We start from the raw sequence: 23,508 nt of genomic DNA, 5'->3' as shown, positions 1-23,508 counted from the left end.
TGAATAAAGTAGCTGAGGACACATCTAATGCTTTTACAATCCTGCTTTTCATTGGATCACACTTGGCAGCAGCATTCACCATGTTTTTTTTTTTTTTTTTTAAATCACACCTCATAAAGACAAGAAAAGACTTTCAGAGCTGATTCTTGAGTTTGCAAGGATGATGGGATATATTTGAAGCAAAGGGGGATATTTTGAGAATGATTCATGTAAATATGTCTTTAATATAATATATTTTTAAAATCTAAACATTTAGCATGTATTTCGATTACACCTCATGTAAGGTCTGTTGGGGTCTTGACAGGGAATTTTCAGTGCTGCCAAATATAAAAGAGAAAATTCCTTTTCAATGTGTTACGCAAATTGAATTACAAAGCATAGGATGATTCATGTATGTGGAATTGCCATCAAGATACATTTTACTACTTTGTGTAAGTTTATGTCAGTCACAAAGATTCATCTGAGTTTTTTCTGAGCAATTGTCGTACATGTCTGGCGATTTCTCTTTCTTTCATTCTTTCATTCTTTTGTTCTTTCTTGTGGCTCAGCCCATCCAGGGAGTGTGGCTGGTGTAGCATGTGGTACTGCTAGGGGTCGCACTGTAGTCCCTGCCCTTGCCTAAACAGGCGCTTTAGTTTGCTGAGCTATCTCACCGGCTCCACCAGTACTTTTTCCATAAGCACTCCTGGTACTTCTGTATTATGCTTCCCAGCAGTTACAAGAAGGGTTGCAAGGTACTTAAGCCTCTTACGGGCTTATTTTCTTTGTTTTAGAGAGAAGTAACTAGAGGAAAATGCTTCTCAAATAACAGAAGCCAGTGGAAGTTGGACACACTTAGACATTTACACCACAGATTCTGCAGATAGGCTTTAGAACATAATCCATAGCAGTAGTTTTCAGCTAGACATCACAATTGCCTTTATTAGGTTCTGTCACTGATATATTTCCATGAACTTTATAGTTAAAATAATGCAGATTTACTATTATCCTACAGTTCTAGAAGTGAGAAGTCCAGAACAGGACTTCCTGGACTAAAGTCAGTGTTAGCATAAAATTCTTGGGGCAGGTTGTGTATCTTTACGTTTCCAGGCTCTCGAGGGTGTTGATACCCTTTGGCTTGTGGCCCCTCTTCCATTTTCCACAGCCAGCTATGGCTGAGTCTGCCCAGACTCCCCTACCTTTCATTCACGTACAGCACCCATGTGTATACCTTGTACCTGCCCAGGTAACCATATAGTATGACCTGTTTATTCATATAGGCACTGTGGGCTAGAACTTAGACTTAGGGGAAAGGTCGTGATTGTGCAAACATCTCACTTGTTAAACATGTAGGGAAAGTTGGTGACTTGGCCCAACCCTACCCACTGTCATGTGGAACCAGTGCCTTGTACTGTAGTAAGGGTATACTTAGTGTTTGATCTCGATGGTTATTGCAGCCTGGTAAGTACTCCCTAGTTCTGGAGTTTGACTGGAGCCTTGCTACTGTGGCTTGTCTGCCTAACCAAGCAGTACTTACTTAAAACAGTTCTACTCTACTGTAATGGTCCCCAGTTGTAATGATTAAAAGAAGTTTGAAATTTTCAGATCAAATTAAATTTCATCTCTTCCTACTGCTATTTGATGCGTGAGTTTGACATTTTGTTTTATTTATTTATTTATTTATTTATTTATTTATTTTTGTGGCTGGCTCAGCCCACCCTGGAGCTGGGGCTGGCATGGCATGTGGTGCCGGGGTTTGAGCCACAGTCCCTGCGTTTTGCCTAAGCTTGCCTGAGCAGGCACTTTAGTCCACTGGGCTATCTCATTGGCCCAAGTGAGAAATTTTAACACATTTCAAAGGAATCAAAATTGTAACAGCATTTCTCAGTGAAATACTGATTTATCTTATTAGATAATTCATTTGTGCTATTAACACAGAAAATTGAGTTATTGTTAGTTGGCAAAAAATCATGCAAAGTATGCAAAGAAAATATATTGTATAGACTTAGCACTTGTTAGTAACATGGCACAAAAGAATATGTGTAAAGTTAAACAATGTAAAAGAACGTCAAAATGGAATAAGATTAAGATTGTTAAGTGGTTGGAGTTATGTAAAGAGTTGAATAAACCAATTGGGCTTGAACTGATCACTGTCTTATGGATAGTATGTGATATTTAGTATCCTAGCATGATTTATGAGGGCAAATAAACAATTATGATTTAATTAAATCAAAATTAAAATAAATTATAAGATCAAAGTACAGTTTATTTTGAGAACTATACTTACTTTTTCATCAAAGTTTAGTAAAGCGTAAACCTTATTTTTAATAATGAAGTGACACTTTTATGAAGAGACCCAACACAAGAGATGGAAATTTATTTCATATGCTGCAATTATTTCCATGCCTAGTTCTTTGACAGTATAGCTAGCCCATCTCAAGGCTTACTACCAGACTTCATACTTTTAACCAGTCAGTCAGCTTCAGGGTTCCCCTTCCTGGGAGCCAAGTATGAACAACAGCCCAGATGTGACCACTGCCATCTCCTGGTTCAGTCAATCTTTAAAAAAGGGGAAGGTGAGCAGCAGTAGGGTAATAAAGACATAGAACTGGAATGGAAAGTTAGATAATGCTGTACCTCGGATGGGAAGCAAGTAACCAGTTGTAGAGCTGGATTTGTGCTGTAGGTAATCTTTGAATGTCTTGTTAGAATGCTGTGCCTCCTTTCCTGTTTGTGTGGTAACTTCTTCACTATACTCAGAAAACAAGCAAAAGATTACAGATTAGTGATGAGGTGTGTGGGCAGTGTCCTCTACAGGAGTGGAACTATATTCTTGAAGACTTGGATTTATTTCTGGGCACCAGCCTTTTAAAAGCAGTGCATCATTCTCTATCCAACAAATGCCGCTATAAGCAGTAATATGTTGGCATGTCCACTTTTGGCTTGTAGTACAAAATAAATGAAAGCCAAGGACATTACAATTGGGAGGCAAGGAGGACTATTATTTAAAAGGCTTTTAAATGATGTCACTATATATTCTTTTAACAACATCCTCTAAAAGCCTTTGAAAAAATAGTCCCTTCCTCCCTCAGTTATTAACAAAGACCATACTGGGGACTGCTCTTTAAAAGGCTATTAAATGGTGATCCTATATTTTTTAACATCAACATCATTTAGAAACCTTTTAGAGAACAATATTCTTTACCCACAACTAACGGGGAAGAAGACATGGGGGGAAAGGATTACTTTTTTTAAAGGCCTTTGGAGGGTACTATCAATAAATATAGCACTATTGTCATAAAAGCCTTTTTCCAATGGTGGTTCAGCTTCTCTGATATGTATGCACTTTTAAGCTCATGATTCTTTGTTATCTGACAGATTGGTGCTTTAGCATTGACTGAAAACTCAATTTACTAATAATCCCCAAAGTGACCTTTATTGAACTTTTTTTACAGTTTAAACATCAATTTCACATATACAATCCCTTTTGATCCTCTCAACAGTTCATTGAAACAGACAAGATATGTATAGTTACATTTTACAGAAGAGAAAAATGCAAGCTTAGTGAGGTTGTGATTCAGATAAGGTCCTACTAATTAGTATATGATTGAGTTAAAATAGTAAATGACGTCACTTGACATCTGAGCTAATAGCCCATCCAGCTCTCCCAGGTTACCTTAATTCCTTTTATTTTTTAAAGAAGTGGTATAATATTCTGAGTTGGACTTTTCCATGTGTGCAAATACTACAAGCTATTTCCTTAAAATTAGCATGAAAATGGGATTCCATAATTTTAGCAGTGAAAGTAGATACATAGATACAGAAGTTTTATTAGTAGTGTAATCCTGATGAAATGAAGAAGTGTATAATACCATTTCAAGGTAATCCTTTGGTGATATGGCATTCAGACTTTTCTTGATGTTACTTTGCTTTGTCATACATGCTTATGAAACTAGTGTCACTGGAAATTGACTTTAAAACATCTGGTTTATTAAATAACTGACATCTTGAAAACAATTTCAATCTCATTTGTTTTTGAAAGGTATAATTTTATTGAAGGATATATAATTAAGATCATATTCAAAAGAGATTCCTCAGCTCTCGTTTAATCTTTGGAAAGAAAGAATAAATACTGGCTCTTTCTACTTCTTGTCATTCTCTGAAGAAAAGGGAAAAAATTTCTCCCACATCTTGCATGACTGATCTTTAGTTTTCTTTATCATAAGCAACACATTCTGTTTATTCAGAAAGGAACTGTAGCTTATTGCTTGGGAGAAATGTCATTAAAAAATACTACATTCCAGTATTAGCTCAGCCACTATTTTGTCTCTAGTTAATAAACATTTTCTTTAATAATAGTTAAGAAGTACTTTTGGGCCGGGGAGATAGCGCAATAGAATAAGTGCTAACCTGGCAAGTGCAGGGTCCTAAGTTCAATCCCCACTACCAAAAAAAAAAAAAAAAGTACTTTCATGAGCCAGAATGCTTTCATAATCAGTATCTTACTGACTCAGAAGAATCCTATGAATTAGATCATTTTTACCCTTTAATGTACAGATGCAAGCTCAGAAAATTAAATGGTTGTCTTATCACCTAACTTGAAGTTCTTCTAACTTAATATCAACTATTTTTTACATATTTTTAAAAATATTTTTAAAATTTATTTAATACAGGGTCTCACTACACAGCTCAGAATCATAGTGATCCTCCTGTCTCAGCCTCCCCAGCACTGGGATTATGGGCATGCTCCACCGTGCCCAGTTTTGGTGGCCAGCAGCACACCTGGGGTTCCGGGGCCAGCATAGCATGCAGTACTGGGGATCAAACCCAGGTCCTTGTGCTTGCAAGGTAGATGCTTAGACCACCCAACTATCTCCCCAGCCCCAATATCTACTGTTTTTGTTACTCCCAACACTAACTCTGCCTGACAAGAAGGAAGTAACTTTTCTTTCTTCTGAGGAAAATGCCTCCTGTGTTAAAAACAGATACTGACTGAGACCAGAAGTCAACACTGGAATTCACAGAGGCCCCATCCCTAGACTTGACTGAGAAAGTCAGGGAGCAGCTGCTGCTGTGTAAAATTGGGTCATTAGGAGGCTTTACTCACACACAGTTGAACTCCAGTGTAAGGTTTCTGTGTGGTAAGTAGAGTTCTTTTCCTATCTCTGCTTCCTCACTGAAGAAGTTTAAATATATATTGATCAGGAAACTATATAATTATATGTGCATATTTCTGTCTGCCTTACAACATCAGGGATCTGTGTTAGGAATTTCTCAGCAACTTATAGTTGGGACGGTCATCAATGATGGATAAGAATCCTTTTTTCCCTCTTGTCAGACTCAAAGCATGTGTGGAGGAATCTGTTATTTAAAATAAATGTTCTTACAATAAAACTCTGCTTTTAGTTTGGGCATCAGCTAAGATATACTTCTCCTAAGTAAGATCTTGTCATCTAGGAAGAACCATGTCTCCAGTTCACTCGGCCACAGAGCAGCACAGCCCACCTGTAGAGCCCAGAGTTCCATTTCTGAAATGTGTTGAACAGCATCCAGTTTCCCTCAGACACTGTTACAGTGTCCTCTGATGTAGTAAGCTATTTTCTGGGGCTCTTCATGTAGATCTAAAGGCCTATAGTAAATAATCTTGGAAAGATCTCACCCACAATGGTCTAGCATTCTGTCTTTGAACCACTGTTACCAGTAAAAGTATCAGGGGCTGGGGAGATGGCTCAGTAGAATAAGTGCTTGCCTGGCAAGCGCAAGGGCCTGAGTTCAATCCCTGGTTCTGCAAAAAAAAAAAAAAAAGACATACCAGTAAAAGCAGTGTAAAGCTTCCAACCCTTGCTCCTAGGCCAGTCCATTTCCAGCCTCACATTTGTTCCTTCTGTGAGGCCCATTGCCTTTATGCTTTATTTGCTGTCTTCAGATCTATGAACTACTCACACCAAGTGGGGACCTTTGTATCTCACACATAATTCCTGCTGCCCTGCCTGGCTGTGAGATCTGCAGGGCCTCAGGGTTCCTAGGAAGACTGCACTGTGCAGCCTCAAAGCTCTCTTCACTTCTGCCTCTACTTGCTGACTGGCAGCCATAGTTCCTTTATTTTATCTCTGAAATTATATCACACTGTCTTACTTGTTACTGTCTGACTCTTTTCAGTCATCCAGAGTTTCCTTCATGTGAAGCCTACATTTAAACAGTCCCAAAAGACAGACATCATTCTCCCCCTTCCACAGATGTAAAAATCAAGGTTGCTAGAAATTAACTTTGCTGGTGTCATGAGGCAAGTAAGTTACAGAGCAAGTTTCAGCTCAAGCTGGCTTCAGAGCCCTGTGCTTTAACATGCTTTACTGACATGCTTTTGTATTTTAAGGAAAATACAACCTCAGGACAGTTCCTTTTTATAGAGCTCATAGTATAGATTGGCGTATAAGGTCTAAAGACAGAACAATTAAAGTGACATTATGTTGTGGGCAGGAAAAGTAATAAGGGAGCAAAAGATTGGGAGAAACACCAAATTGTTAATTATGATTAAAACCTCGGGGATTTTACTTTTAACATTATTTCTGTGCTATTTGAGATTATTTTCAATAAACTTGACTTTTACAATTTGAAAAAAAAAAATTTTCATTGAAGGCTTGAACTAAGCTAAGTATGGAGACAGGAAAGAAATGAATGTGAGACCCTAAGGTTCTTTACCAGTTGTGGTCCCAGCCAGATGACAGTGCCACGGGCCTCAGTGTGGTCACAGTGCACCCGGGAGGCGACTTGTGCTCTTCGTTCCATCACATCAGCATTGTGAAGGAGAAAGCAGGAGAGCACCTGAGGTCAAATGGTTGCCACAGATGTCACAGGACAACTTAACATAAAGTTGTTTTGTGTTTTAAGGGCCGGGGAAATAGCTCATCAGAATAAGTGTGTGCCTGGCAAGCGTAGGGTCCTGAGTTCAATCCCTGGTACCACCAAAAAAAAAAAAAGGCCATGATCGTATAGTAGTTAGTACTCTGCATTGTGCTTAAGTACAGTTTTCTGAGTTGTGGCAAAACCATTGTAAAAATTATGGAAACTTTTCTGCTTAACACTTTGAAAATCAATTTTTTAAAAATTTTCATTACTGGGCAATGATATAGCTCAGTGGCATAAGTGCCTGCCTGGTAAGTGCAAGGTCCTGAGTTCAATCCCTTGTACTGCTAAATGAATAAATAGTTCTGTTAATATATCTTTGTGATACATAATGGATAAATTCATCAGGGGAATTGCTACCTGCACATGCTGCATGGTGACCCTTTACATTTCTCCCCTCCTCATGTCTCATCCCATCCTTAGATCCCCTCCCGTCTCCACACTCTGTCTCGGTTTCCTATCACCTCCCTTTTATTTTGCTCTTCAAATGGCTTATGTTTTGGGTTTCCCTTAAAAGCATGCAATATTTAGCTTTCTATATGTGATTTGTTTCATTTTTCATTATGGTCTTAAGGTACACCCATTTTCCTACAAATGACTCAAGTTTATCCTTTACAGCTGAGTAGTGCTCCATACACATCCATATGCACACATGCCACAGTTCCTTTTTTATTAGAACATGCTTGCATTCCCTGTAATTTACAGTCATCTTGGGGTGTGGGTACATGTACATAATAGCTTGATTTTTTTTTAATCCCCTTCCCTCTGCTCTTCCCTCTTCTTGTAATTCCCCTTTCCACATTTTTGTTCTTGTTCTTGTTGATATTATTATTTACCTCATGTTTATGACATACAGTGTCTACAGTCATTGACATTATTCGGTTCCTGTACATGGCACGTCTTTGTTGTACCTACTCTTCTTCCCCTCTGCTTGTCTCATTCTACTCATCCTCTACTGTAGTTTTTGTATTTTGTCTTATTCAAATGAGAGTCACACAAATAGTTTTGTATTTAAACTTGTGTGACTACCCCATTTTCTTTATCCATTCATCTGTTGAAGGACATATGAACTGCTTTCAAGATGCAGCTATTATGAGTTGTGATACTGTAAACATGGATAGGGCTGGAGGGATAACTCAGTAGAAAAGCACTTGCCTGGCAAGCAAGGATCCTGAGTTCAATCCCTGGTACTGAAAAAAAAAATGTGTGTGTGTGTGTGTGTGTGTGTGTGTGTGTGTGTAAACATGGTTATACATCTATCAGTATAATATGAGGGCTGGTGAGATAGCTCAGGACTAAGCACCTGCTTTGGCAAGTTTAGGGACCAGGGTTCGATCCCTGGTCCTGCGAACCATGCTGGCTCCACCCCTGGGCATGCTTAGCCGGCAAGCAAGTCCAGATGTGGTGACGCACACCTGTAATCCCAGCACTGGGGAGGCTGAAAACAGAAAGATTACTGTAAGTCTGAGCTATATAGTGAGACCCTGCACCAAATACATAAATGAAAAAAAAGTGTAATATGACTTTAGCACTTTAGAGAAGATACCTAGAAGGAGTATATCTCCGTCAAATGGAACTTCTTGTTCAGTTTTTTGAGGAATCTGCATACAGATTTTCATAGTGGTTGTAGCTGTGTACACTCACACTGACAGTGTAGAACACTCCCACCCCCAGTTCCACTGCCCAACAGCCCTTTTTGATTTCTCAACTGCCATCCTTTCTGGATTAGGATGCAATCTCAGTGTTGTTTTGATTTATATTTCTCTGATGGCCAAAGATGCTGAACATTTTATCATGTACCTACTGGCCATTTGTACTTTATTTGAGAAATGTCTGTTCATTTCAGTTGTTCAGTTTTTGCTTTTGTTTTGTTTGCTCGACTCTGTATAGATATTAATCCTCAAAGGTATAGCTAGCAAAAGTTTTTTTGTGTAAGTTATTTCTTCACTCTGTTGCTTGTTTCCTTTGTAGAATTTTTAGCTTAAAAATAATTGCATTTGTTGACTATTGTCATTATTTCTGTTCAGTTGGGGCTTTGTTCAGAAAGTCCTTGCCTATGCCTGTATCTTCAAGAGTTGTTACCTGTTTTCCTTCAGGCAGAATCAGTGTTTGTTTTTTACTAGGAACACCGATCTGTTTTTGTTTGATTTTATTATATAATAAGAGATACCTAGATTCATTCTTGTAGGACATCTGGTTTTTCTCAGCAGCATTTCTCAAAGAAGCTCTCTTTTCTCCAGTATGTTTTTACTCTTTGACAAAGATCAGATGTCTGAAGTTGCCTGGGGTTGCTTCTGTATCCTCAGTTTGGTTCCATTGGTCCACGTGTCTGATTATGTGCCAACAGTATGCTGTTTTTATCACTGAAGCTTTGTAATTTATTAGCATTGTTAAAGCAAAAGTCAGAAAGGAAAGTATCTGGATGGTGTAATTTGCCTCTATGCATGGTTCTGGTGCTAGTCTTTCATGGAAAATGTAAATAAAAGACATGTACAAGGGCTGGCGAAATAGCTTAGCGAACTAAACACCTGCTTAGGCAAGCTCAAGGACCAAGGTTTGATCCCCAGTACCACATGCCGTGCCAGCCCCACCTGCAGGCATGCTTAGCCGGTGACCAAGTCCTGGTGTGGTGGTGCACGCCTGTAATCCCAGTGCTGGAGAGGCTAAAAACAGAAGTATCACTACAAGTCCAAGCTGCATAATAAGACCCTGTACCATATAATTTAAAAAAAGAGAAATGTACATTATGGATTTTAACTTTATAAAAAGCATTAAATGTACTGAAAACAAAGTTTATAAATTTGTCCTTGGGAAGGGGAAAGAATGGAATATTAGTAATTAATCTCATCTCAAAACCAAAATAACCTGAAAAAATATTTATATCCTAAGAATCTTTTTTTTTCTTGGTGTGGTGCAGTGTGGGGAATCACACCCAAGGCCATGCCCTAGCTAGCTATCCAAGCTCTACCAGTATGCCCTTACCTAGCTTCAGCCACTTTTTTGTTTTGGTAAAGAGTTCTACAGTAAATATTGTCTATAACTATTTAACCCTGCCATTGTGTCACAGAAGCCATATAGTGTATACATGAATGTGTCTATGTTCCAGAGAAATTGGAGACACAAAGTATGAATTCAGGGCCGTATAGTAGGAATTAAAACCTGGACCTTTACACTGACTTCATTCCCACCTTTTAAAATATTTTTAGGTAATCCTTCTGCCTCAGCTTCCCAAGTAGCTGGAATTATAGGTGTGCACCACTGAACATAAGCTCATGTATTTTCAGTGTAACAAAAACGTTATTTTTCTTTTCTACCATTTAAAAATGCACAGCTTGTACAGAAACATACAGTGGGGCCAGGTTTGGTTCCAGGAATTGTTTACTGATGTCTGAGTAACACCATGCATAAATTAATATATTTATTAGCTGTTCATAACGTGTTCAAATCTTTCCATGAATATATTTTAATGGATGTTATTACCAGAAATAAGAGATGAAAATGTCCCCTGTTTTATCATAATATATTTTGGTTACTAAAAGTATGAGAAATTATAACCATTTCTAGAATACTAGATATACATAAAACAAACATTATCCTTAGAATGATAATAATAGTATTTGCTGGAAGATTCAAATACATTTCTTTAAATCTCTGCTTAAAGGTAAGAATTAAGCAAATTTGCTTTTGCTTTCTAAATCTATAATCTGTGCTAGGCACTAGACTTAATCCAATGAATAGATTGTAAAACAAAAGCTCATTTTCTACATTTTACTGGGTAAAAGAAACAATACTGTGGCTTTCTGCTTCATAACTCATCAATTGAGATATGTATTGGTTTAAAAAGCACTAATTTTATTTTTTAAAGCACTAATTTTAAACATGAAGCTGTTTATGCCTATTTTCTTATTTTTATATTTTTATAAATCATATTTAAATAGATACAGCTATAAAATAAGCTGAACAAACTAGATATAAAAAGAACATTTTATATACTGCAAATCTTCATTTTTTTGAAATCTGAAAACAGAATAGATTGATAATACTTAAAAATGATTGAGTAACTAAATATAGATTAAACCATAAAAGGCTGCAAAACATTGTTTTCATAAAGCTTTATGTGGGAATGTCATCTTTGAAATAGTAATGCAGAGACTGAACAAGGTTTATTCTAAGCCACTTACTTGATGTTTCATGTTTTATTTTTCAAATCTCATTTTAAATTTTGTAATTCAATCATTTTGAACAGCTATTTTCAAAAGAAGTTTTACAGCTTTAATCTTAATAATCTCAAAAAAAGCAGACATGCTATGTCATAAAATAACTATTAGTGACTAGTTTGTATCCTATAAATCTAACTTGAGTTGATAATATGGTCCATTACCAGCTAACTGCACAGAGTATTTTTCATTTTACACTCTTCAGTTACTTTTTAGTGAAGTGTTAAAAAATATGAAGCTTTTCTCCTCTCTAAAATTGCACGCTGTCTGTCTGTTATTAGGGAGATAACAGCTCTTATAAATGTTTCAGTAAGCGCTAAGTAGACAGTTATGTGCACTCTCATTCCACGCTTATTTGCTTACTGTAATAAACTGATAAAATATGTGTGGTTTGTCTCTGTGTATCTACAGGCATCATGAGTCACATAGATTTCCTTTAGAAATAATGTTGTGTCTGCAGAATTGATTGCTTATTTTCATAAACCATCTAAAGGTACACAAATGACTTTTATTATTTAAGCATATGCTGGATAGAGATTTGTGGAGTATTGTCATATTGTTACTAGGCATTTTTTGTTCTTTTAACCCTTGCAAGAGGTTCTTTATTTTGGCATCATCACAGCTACTGAACTAATTACTTCTTAAAGAATCAAGTGAGGTGACCAATATCATTTGCTTGTAATGAATGAAGCTAAATTTTTAATTCTTTGAACATTAGTAGTTAGACAGTTAAATAAAAACTAATGTTTTCGAGCCTTGTTTTTTATCCTGTCCTAGTTAGGCAGCTGTTCTTTGTCTATGCCTTTAAAAATAGTGTTTTTCTTCATTTCTTTACATTTACATGTAATAGAAAACTTTTAAGTCATTTCCAGAATCCAACAAGTATTAATAATCTCCACTTGTCACCACTCTGTGCCCTGGTAAGGTTCTGGTATTGTTAGAAAGTTATGACTGAACACTTAGCATCAAATATAGTTGTAGCCAACTCAAGAGGTATATTATTTCAAATCTCTGTAATCATTTAAAATAGTAAAGTTATTATTTTTGTTTTGCACATGGGTATTTACTGTTTCGTACATTGAGCATTAGAGTGGGAAATAAGTGGGAAGATAAATAAGTAATAGGGGTCGGGGAGATGGCTCAGTAGAGTAAGAGCTTCCCTGGCAAGTGCAAGGGCCTGAGTTCAATCCCTGGTTCTGCCAAAAAAAAGTAATAAATTGCTATATATTGTTAGAGAAGATGTTACATGACTGTGGGGAAACCCAGGGGATGAGAAATTGGAGCTGAACTCTGTGGATATCTGGAGGTAGTATGCTCCAGGCAACCAGCACCAAAAGCTGACCAAGGAATAGCAAGAAAATCCAGTGACTGGAGAGGGGCGCTGTGAACAGGGGTTTCAGCAGCAACAGGAAATTAGATCAAGGAGCTTGGAAGTGGGAGCCTGGCCACGTGAAGCTTTCTAGGCCTTCAGAAGGACTTTGGGCTTTTACTCCGTGGAATTAGAGCCTTTGGAGTATTTTGAGCAAACAGGAGATACAATAGAATTTTAACCGATTCATTCTGGCCACTGTATTCAGTCTGTTCTGCAAAAGACTGAACATAGCAATTTAGTTTATGTCAGGTAGGATGGAGGTGTAGAAACAAGGACAATTTAGGATGCTGTTGGAATAACCCAGTGAGAGGTGGTGCTGGCTCAGATCAGGATGGTAATAGTGGAGATGATGAGACATCAGATATTACTTAGTCCACTCAAATAACTGGATTCCCTGACTCTTAGTAACTTGTCTAAAGCCATTGAGCCTACCACCACCATGGCATTTATGACTGTGACTTATTTACACAGGTACCTCAAGCTGAATAAAGTTCTTGAGGACTGAGACACTGTTTCTCCATCTCAGTCTTTAATATAATGGTTGGCACAACTAATTCAGTGAATGGTAGATAAGAGAATAAATACATCCTGTCCTAGTTAGGCAGGATTAATTAATGGTAATTAGTGATGAGTACTTTGTGCTTGAAATAATGTAACTCTTCTTGGACAGAAAACCAAAATTTTGGTATAAAATCACCTTCTCAGGATAACCCTGGGAGACAGTGTTAGAGAACAAAGAAAGAATATGTAATACTTTTTAAAGAATTAATGTAGACCTTGCTGGCTAGCTCCAGTACAGAATAGAACTCCAATGAGTTAGAATGGCCTTCTTCAAGGACTTTTTTTTTTCCCTGTAGAAAGTAGGATTAAGTAACCTTGAACTCTGAAATTTTACGTGTGTGTGTGTGTGTGTATTTAGGACATGGTCTACAAGGTCTCACTGTGTAGATCAGACTTGTAGTGATTCTGTTTTCAGTCTCCCAAGCACTGGGATTACAGACACGCACCACCATGCCCAGTCTCAGTTGCCCATTTCAGCATGTCCCGGGGGCAGGGCCGGCAAGGCACCTTGGAAAATTTTACTGTTTTTGACCTACAGAAATGGTAGGTACATATGGCTCAGTCTAATCAAAGCCCAGACCTGAGTCTTTGATACCACCAGCCCAATATGTGCCAGCATTTAGGAAAAGGGACAAGACAAGAATTTTTCCCTTCTTATTGTTATGTCCTGGAATCTGATGTCTTAATCATTTGTAGGATAGAGGAGATTAAGTGATAGAACCTGAAGGAAGGAAGAAAAGAAAACATCCAGGAAGGAAAGCTGGAATGTTTTACAGGAAATTAAGCTTCAACAAGGATAGGAATGTAGGCCTCAAGACATGCAAACCAAAGTTACCAACTGATAAACTGGCTCAACTTTATAAACCCTAAATCCAGAAATTCCAAGAAGGGGACTTATTAGACCAGATCCTTATTCCTCAGTATCTTACCTTGGCCAGATCATGAAGTGGAGTGAGTATATGCCATCTCTATTGAGAACTGAGTGGTGAGTCCTAGTAGATGATAAAGTGTTTTAGATTGTGTGTGTGTGTGTGTGTGTGTGTGTGTGTGTGTGTGTGTGTAATTTTAATTTTTTTTCTGGAGTATGGGTATCTAATCTGATGTACAAAATAGTGGTTTTCTGTCAGGTTTAAATGTATTATATAGAGAAATTGCTGAAGAGCTTTTGGAGGCCAGTGGTTTTATTGAACAAAAATAAAAATCACTTATGGTTATCTAAATACTTAAGATGACTTGTGAGCTTAGCAAACACTTTCACATTGTTCACCCTTTTTAAAATTAAACATGTACAAATTGAGTGTCCTTTATCTGAAATGTTTGTGACTAGAAAGTTTCAGATTTTCGAGTTTTTCAGGTTTTTGGAGTATCTATATGACTTTTACCAGTTGAGCAATTCTAATCTATAATGTAGACTACATCATATCAGCACTCAAAAAGTATCCATATTTTAGAGCATTTTGGATTTGCAGATTAAGAGTGCTTAACCAGTACATATTATTATCATAGCATCCTATTTATGATGCTATTTATTATAGAAGAGTACAGTGGTACTCAGTTTACAAACTTAATTATTTCCATGATTCTGGTTCCAAATCAAACTGGATGAGAACCAAATCACATTTCCTCATAAGGTCAGCCTTGAACTTAACCATTATATTTGATTCAGTTTGTGACCAGAATCATAGAAGGAATTTGTGAACTGAAGTATCATTCTTATATAGACCTAGTGTTAGTACAGATAACCTTTAGGATTGTCAGGGCCTTTCTTAGATGTGGAATTCATTAGAGAATGCTTCTTACCTTGAACTTAGTTGAATCTGAAAGAAATGAAGGGAATTTTATTTTTCCCCTTTATACATTCTTAACATCTTTTCTGAACAGTTATAATAAAGCTCCAAAATTTTAAGACTAAGTATAAAGGAAAATAAATGTTTGAACCATGTGTCTACAGTGAGATCAAGAAAATCAATAAATTGTCCAATCTGTGTTGTAGCTGAAGTGACTACAAGCATACTTTTGAAGCACCTTAGATGATGTTTAGATTGCTAATGTCTGGGTATTGTAAACCACATCCCTGCTTTCCCTCTGCTTTGTTTATACTGTTTGCATTAGTCAGCTTTCTGTGACGATAACAAATACCTGTGACAAGTCAATTTAAGAAAAGGAAGGACTATTCTGGCACCAGATTTGGTGGCTGCCATCCATGGTTGAGCCCTTTCCTTTGGGTCTGAGAAGAGAAATCTTAGTGCTGTAAGCAGTGACTGGCTGAACAGGTTATGCACCTCGCTGTGGCCAGAACCTAAAAACAAGAGGAAACCAGCATCCCACAGGCTTTTCAAGGGCATGTGCCCAGCAACCTAAAACCTCCGCCTCTGAAAAACATCCACCAGCTTCCAGTCCTACAAGCAGAGGACCTAGCCTATGACACACAGGCCTCCCAGTCCATATATCTCTTCAGCCTTCAGTCACCTTTGCTTTTCTGTTACAGTTTGGCTTTGTTTCCCCATATTATATGTAACCCAACCTTTTGTAGTTTCTTTTTCTTTTTAAGAGTAGGAAGAATTTATTGAGAGGAAAACACGCTTCTATGGAAGAGGTGCAGGAGGGGGCTCAGAAAGTGGGTTGCCCACCAATCCTGCTGCTCAGGTATGTTTATTGAGCAAAGCCATGAAGAGATGGGACAGAACTATAATCAATAAATTATAAGTATAGATGCTTAGGTGATATTGATCCAGTGGGAAATTATAAGGTGTGTATAAGGTGGGACAAGACTGGTGAACCAGTAAGGTTATAACAAGTATAGTCCTTTGGGTAATACTGATTAAATGGGAATCAAATTGGGGAGCAAGTCATTAAGCAACATACACAAAACAGCCAGGGAGATGGCTCAGTGGAATAAGCGCTTTTCTGGCAAGCGCAGGGGCCTGAGTTCAATCCCCAGGTCTGAAAAAAAAAAAAAAAAAAAAAAAAAACCACCATAACATAGTTCATGTTTTTAACTTAAACTTATCATTTTAATAAAATTATGTAAGAGACAGCATAAACAATTATAAGCAGTGGGCAAAAATGTAACATAAACATTTTGATTACATAATTATTGTAACTGTCCTACTAACCTGTTTTGAAGCTCTCATTGCTATTTCTTTAGCAATAAAATTAATTATAAATACATTTTTTGATTACCTAAGCAAGTTAACAATATTATCTCCATCCAATTATTTTGGTGGAAGACCTCCAGATACTATAGGGGAAGTAAAACTACCAATCTACTAGGTGTCCAAACACTGAGTTCATGTTTTCTAAAATTGAGGAATGAATTCTAGGAACAGTAGAGGTTGAGAGTAGAACGAATTTATAGAGAGCAAGCTTCTCTCTGGGGGTGAGGCACAGAAAGGGACCCAGAAAGTAGGTTACCCCTATAGTTTCCACAAAAGTAAAAATCTATATCAGCATCTGTTTAATTTTTAATGGCAACTTCATCTTAGAAACAGTCTAGAAAAAATGTGAGGACCGAACAGGATCTTCAGTATATTTATCATCTAATTAAGAAAATCAACATGCAGTGCTAGAAAAATTAATTAGCCAGCCAAGGATTTGTGTTTAAGGTTGACTGTTATAGCTTCTGTTACCAAAAAGTGGGACAGGGGCTAAGAGTAAATTTATAAATATAAAATCTCAGTACATGCATACACACACACACACTAACACTATATCTGTCTCCATGCCTTGTGTATCTTTGTGTGAACATTCACTGCTGAGGATTGCTGTTCTAATGATTCGTGAGTATAATTATAAATACTCGAATTTATAGTGGTAGCTCAGTTTAGTTCCTGAGCACTGAAGCAGAAGTTTTTGTTTTGTCTTGTTTTATTTTGTTTATCTTTTATTTATTCATTTAGTACAGGGTCTTGCTACGCAGCTTGGACTAGTAGTGATCCTTCTGTCCCAGCCTCCCCAGTGTAAAGCAGAAGTTTTGAAAGCAATTTTTATTCAAAGAGAAGAAACTTAGATTAAAAGTGAAAGTGCTTTGAAATCATAGTGTTAGACTGTTGGCTGTGGCTGTGGCCCTGTGGTTGAGCATTAGCCTCACACACATGACTTGCATTTGATCCCCAACGTGTATGTGTGCACACACACACACACACACACACACACACACACACACACAAAGGTTAAACTGTTTATAACATTAGAAAGCTAAAGTAGAACCAAGTGTGGTGGTACACACCTGTGATCCCAGCACTTGGAAGCTGAGGCAGGAGGATCATTGTACGTTCGAGGCCAGCCTGGGCTGCATAATGAGTTGAACACTACCCTGCACTACATAGTGAGACATTGTCTCAAAAACAGAAAAGCTAAAGTAGGATAAATTGGCTAGTTGCTCATTTCTTCATATAACCAAAGTTTAAATTTTAGGCAATTACTTACTACTTTTTGCAGATAAATTCTTAAACATTTTATAATGATTATTTTGAATTGCTCACAATGATAAATTGAGATGTTTGAAAATACTATTTTAATGATGCTTATACAGTATGATTATATATTTATATATAATTTAACTTAGGTTTTTGTTGCTTTTTTTAAATTTTAGTACAGTGTCTACAGGGTCTCACTGCACAGATTGAACTGATAGTGATTCTCCTGTTTTCAGCCTCCCAAGCACTGGGATTACAGGCGCATACCACCATGCTCAGTCTCAGTTGCTCATCTCAGCATGCCCCAGGGGTGGGGCCAGCATGACTTGGTGCCAGTGATTGAATGCATTTTTAAATTATTAACATTATTGCTAAACTTTTAACATCATTAGGTGTTAAGCAGCAAGCCTGTATGTAAAACTTATTTGGATGGCCAGGTAGTTACCATATAATTTTAAAGTGGACAGCATTTCCTCATTTAATATGCTACGTATGATTCCAGTAGAAATTACACTGAGAGAAGACTTTAAAAGGATAACGTTCAGTGGCAGCGCAAAGAGACCATTATTGAGGAAAATATTGAGGGATGGGGAAATGATAAGGTTTGTTATGCTAAATGATTGAATTCACCGTAAAACTATAAGAAATAAAATCTAGGGGGCCTGCCCCTTAGCTCAGTTCTTTAAGTGGCTGCTTCAACAAAGCAGTCAGCCTCAGGTTGCTGTGGTTTGATTCCCAGAACTCAAGCCAGCCAAACCTGCCCTGAAGGCATTCTGAGCCAGCCAGAAAAAAATAAATAAAATCTAGTGAGTTTAACATAGCAGTGAATGCCCATAAATATATCAGAGGGCATAAATAAAAGGTTTACATATATAAATCATTGATGAAAATCTATTTATTATATCACATTGGGCAGTTGTCTAGTAATTTGTAGAAAAATAATTAAGTGCAGGGTTGATAACTGTAAATTAATGCTACATGAGTTAAAAATTTGAAACTATTAAAGATCAAGATTCAGAAAATGTAAGAAAAATAGTTACATGTTCTCATAATAAAATCTTATTGTTAAGAAAGGATACACCTTATATGAGAGGTGATGGTCTTCATTTTCCAGTGAAGGAAATTCATGGTGAAAACCCATCCAGCATTGGATGTTCATTATTGGGAAGTAATATTATCTTAGAGTTAAAATGTCTAAGGAAACTAACTGACGTTAATTAAAAAATTTAGCAGGATGGCCATATAGAGAATATCTAGGGGAAAAAATTAACAGAACAGCTTATAGACTATTAGTATATAACAGAGATTACTTTCTTATATAAAATCAAAATATTTTAATATATGCCTTTAGAGTACAGAAAAAGTTTAGTACTGTGTTGAAAGCATTTTCTTTACGTATCTGTGTGTAGTATCCTGCTAAGTTATTGTGGTTTATCAATGCAGTGTGGTTTATTGTGGCTTTAAGAAAACAGAAAGTTAAAAGGGGTTATTTTCTGGGTCCAGTAATTCATGTCTTTTCCCATGCACTATAGGTCAGTACACCTGTCTTTGTACCAATGAAAACACACGTGCTGCTTCATCGGATGAGTGGAAAAGGACTGGCTGCCCATTATTTCTTTCCAAGACAGCCTTGCATTTTCGGTGAGAAGATGGTCTCTGTACAGATTACATTGAACAACACCTCTGACCGGAAGATTGAAAACATCCACATAGGGGAAAAAAAACTTCCAGTGGGCATGCAGATGCATACTTTTAACCCAATAGGTAAATATTAATTATCATTTAAAAGTTTATATTTGATAACTATTTTCATTTTTATTTTCATTATTTTTTTATTTTCATTTTTAACTTAGGTACTTTTTTAATTGTGTTAGCATACTCAACATACTTGTTTTTTTAGCAGGACCAGGCATCAAAACCAGGATCTCGTGCATATTACCCAAGAACTCTACCACTAACCTATATTTCCCATTTTAAACTGCTTTTATTGTGCAAAAGAACTGTATTTTTTCGCCCTGAGTCAGGTTCCAGCAGTCGTTGTACCAGAAATGATGAGAAGATGGGATCTGTGGAATCAAAATCATCATCCTGTTTTTCCTATCTGCATTACCTTCCTCTGCCTTCCTCCTGGTCACTTTTATTCCCTGCATAATTTTTGGTGACTTATTGTGTAATCAAAGGAAGAAAATCTGTCTTTTTGAATACAATATCTCCAATATCTGGAGGTTCTTTGCCCATTTCCTTTCACATTTCATTGAAAAGGGTTTAGTGAAGACTGAGGAGTTGTGTACTAGTCTGCTTGTCTTTCTTTCCATAACTTGTAATCTATTACTGTATTTATCCACAATGATTTTTCCACCATTACATTAAGAAGGAAAAAAAAAAAAAAAAGAAGGAACTGAAATTTGAGAATTGTGGCTTCATGATTTTGTATAACTTCCATTTTTCTTCACCTGAGTTCTGGCATTGCTAAGTTCTTTTCTATAGTTCATGACATGAGTCATTTAGTAAAAGAAGTCATTCTTTGTTATATTTTCCACAAAGGAATAAAACAACTCCTGGTGGATAAACCCAGTAGACTTTTATAAGCAACCAAAGTAGAGTTAAAATGAGTTGATTTCAGAAACTACTTAATTCCATTTTTAAAATATTTTCATAAAGAAGACAATTTAAAGACTAGAGTATCCTGATTTTTGTTGAATTATTGTGTGAATTTAATATATTGCCAGGGAATTACAGAATATCCCAATCTGGGTCTTTTTTATTGCTTGTAATTTAGCCTTTTTTACCTAGTTAAAAAAATTAATTTAGTTTAAAAAGTGTCAAGCAGCCGATTTATGAATTGTCTCGAGGTTGGAAATGTTATCCAAAGGTTAAAACGGTAGAACTGTATTAATGTTTCCTTGGACTGGCATTATAAGTTGATGAGTTGACCTTTTGTTGGCCTATGTAGAGTAGAAGAAATAAATATAATAAATTTCATAGTATGACCTTAGCAGCAATAAAATGTGAATATATACCATTGCCTCAGTACTAGTTATAGGCGTTCCTTTTCCATTTTCAGGCACATTTTTGTGAATGTAATGTTTCATCCATTTTCTCCCAATTACTGAATTCCTTTAAGAGAGAACTCATTGCATGCAGTATGTATTTGTATGTAACACTATCTCAACTCTGTTGCCAATAGATTACACTAGAGTTGCAGAGTATCATATGTCAGAAACACTGTAAGGATGCAACAACGGTCCAGATACTGTTCATGTGTTATGAAATAAGGAGGCACATTAACCTTGTATTCATATGTTGAGAGGGCCAGCAGTTTTCTTGCTTGTCACCAATCTGTTTTCTCTTTGTCTATAATACACAGTTACTCAGTTACTTTTGTCTGAATGTTGCCCTGTCTTTAGCAGGAAACTGGATTGTTGCAAGGGTGTTAAGGAGAATGGGCCAGTTTTTTCCAAAGAGACCAAGCATTTCAGTGACTTTGTGTTAACACCTAAAACTTGTGAGTTAGCTGAGATTTTACTAGTCACTGTACGAGTATAGCTGTCACATCAAAGTCAATGACAACCTGTGTGATTTCATTTTTCATTGTCAATAGTGTGGTATAATAAAGCCAAATGTTTTTCAGCCATTTCTATTAGTCACCTCAGGTACATAGAAGCAAATCCAGAACAATATCTAAATATAATCTTCTAATTTGGTAAGCCTTCCCATTTCAGTAGGCTCCAAATACTGCAAAAATGCATTATATGAATAATTTTATGCTGATCATTTTGCTCTTGAAATGTTCATGTAATAAAACAAACCATTGATCATGAACTGTCCCCTAGAATTAGCTTACATTTATCTGAAGACTGAAGACAATATTAAACCATGTCTGAGAGTGCAATCAACAGGGCATTTTGAGAGCTGTCACTTTGTCAGTGAAACACATGATGTAGAAGGATCAAAATCATGAATGCTGTTATGTCTTAGTGATAATAATGTTTGCCACCAAAATGGTGTCAGATACAAATAAGAACAAAGGTTCATGTGTTTACAGCACAGAACAAGATGATAAGGATGCACTGAAGAATAGCTTTAGGACCAGGCATTGTCCTGCATGCTGTAGTCCCAGCTAGGCCCAAGGCTGATGCAGGAGGATCACAAGTTCAGCGTCTTCCGGAGCAACTTAGCAAAACCCTGTTTTGAAATTTTAAAATGTATAAATACAACTGAGGACATAAGTTAGCACAGGGGTCTTGGGTTTAATTAAAAATAAAATAGAACTGGAGAAATATCTCAGAAGTAGAGCATTTGCTTAGCACAGTGAGGCCTCGGGTTTCATCTGCATTGTGAAAAAAAAAAAAAAAAAAAAAAAACCTACTTGAACCGTCCAATGGACAGAGCTATGAACTGATAACATGTAGCTTTGGAGGAATAAATGCACATGTATGTCTCTTCAGATATATAGTTGCATATACAAATAAGTTATTTACCCTATAGAAAAGCCTGCTTAACCAAAATTTAAATAGCCAAGGCTTATGATACTTCAGTAGCAAAGTAGGAGATGTTAGATTTATAACACTTAACAAACATGTAAAATTTGTTAATTATAAATAAATTAAAAATAGAATTAAGGGCTGGCCAGATAGCTTAGTGGATTAAAGCACCTGTTTAGGCAGATGCAGAGACCAGGGTTCGATCCCCTGCCTGTCATACTGGCCCTGGCCCTGTCCTTGGGGCATGCTGAGAAGGCAGTTGAGACTGGACATGGTGGTGAAGGCATGTAATCCCAGCACTTGGGAAACTGCAAAACAGGAAGATCACTAAAGTCCAATCTGTATAGTGAGACCCTGTAGACCCTGTACTACATACAGTAAAAAAAAAAAAAAAAAAAAAAAGAAAAGAAAAAGGCTGGGGACGTAGCTCAATGTGAAAGCTCTGGGTTCAATCTCCAGCGTTGCAAAAAAAAAAAAAAAAATAGAATCAGCAGGCCAACAAGATAGCTCAACAAATTAAGTGCCTGCTTTGGCAAGTGCAGGGGCCAGGGTTTGATTCCCAGTCCGCATGCTGAGCCAGCAACCAAGACCAGGCATGGTGGCACACACTTGTAATCCCAGCGCTGAGGAGGCTGAAAACAGGATCACTATGAGTCCAAGCTGCATAGTGAGACCCTGTACCAAATACGTAAAATGAAAAAAAAATTAGTAAGCAACATAAATACCACTGAGCAAACCAATGGCATTTCAAAATTGACATCAAACAGATCCTCTTCTAATGCCTAATTGTATGGGGCCTATGAATACACACATAGCTCCCACCATGTCAGGCTTGTGAGTTAATTTTTTGTCCCATCCATACATCATCTCTGTTCATGTTCATGTAAATCAGAGTTACCAACTAGCCCTAGGATAGTCACAGTTAGCTGAGTTAGAAGTGTGCTTGCTGAAAAGTAACTAAATCTCACAAGATGTATAATACAGTATAGATAAAGCTAAATATGAAGCTATTGTATGGTATAGCTGCAGTTGTAGTAAAGACTTAGAACGAAGTGGAAGTCAGAAGTGAATGGTTTCTATGTATATACATATATTATATAAATACCATCAGCTATTCTAATGTGTAGCCAAACTTTGGAATCACAAACAGGATAAAATTTTGTTAGGCTTTATTGTTGTCAACTGAAGAAAAACAGTATTGTATGTTGGTATGATTATTTCTCATACTTGATTAGCTGATAGTTGAAGCTTGAGAAATTACAAATCTTTGTCAAGATAATCATATCTGCCCCTAAATTGTCTGAAGATAATGTCTAGAATGATGCAGATAAATTTATTTTAGGAATGCCTATTATCTTGGTTAATTTTTGAATACATTTTAATTTCTTATTTTGCTTTGAATTTTTAAGTTTTAGAAATTTTCCATTGAAAATTTGGAACATTATTTAGAAATTTACTTCTTCTGTTGAGACTATAAACAGTTTTGAGTAAATATTTTTGTGTGGTGGGGAAGGATCAACAGGGTGTTCAGGGTCTCTCTACTAGATCAAACTCACAGTGATCCACCTGTTTCC

At 36.7% G+C, this 23,508-nt stretch overlaps 1 protein-coding gene across 1 annotated transcript in view; it reads left to right on the top strand.

The window, feature by feature from the left end:
* Positions 1–23,508, top strand: part of Ap3b1 (adaptor related protein complex 3 beta 1 subunit) — a 294,655-nt gene that overhangs the window by 239,892 nt on the left and 31,255 nt on the right. The window contains exon 23 of the mRNA XM_004645731.2: positions 18,983–19,214. Coding sequence (XP_004645788.1) covers positions 18,983–19,214 — 232 coding nt within the window. The remainder of the gene's footprint in view (positions 1–18,982; positions 19,215–23,508) is intronic.

This window comes from Octodon degus, unplaced genomic scaffold (assembly GCF_000260255.1).
Source record: "Octodon degus isolate 3935 unplaced genomic scaffold, OctDeg1.0 scaffold00238, whole genome shotgun sequence".
NCBI lineage: Eukaryota > Metazoa > Chordata > Mammalia > Rodentia > Octodontidae > Octodon > Octodon degus.
The sequence above is the reverse complement of the archived record's forward strand: the minus strand, read 5'-3'. Positions and strand labels throughout refer to the sequence as shown.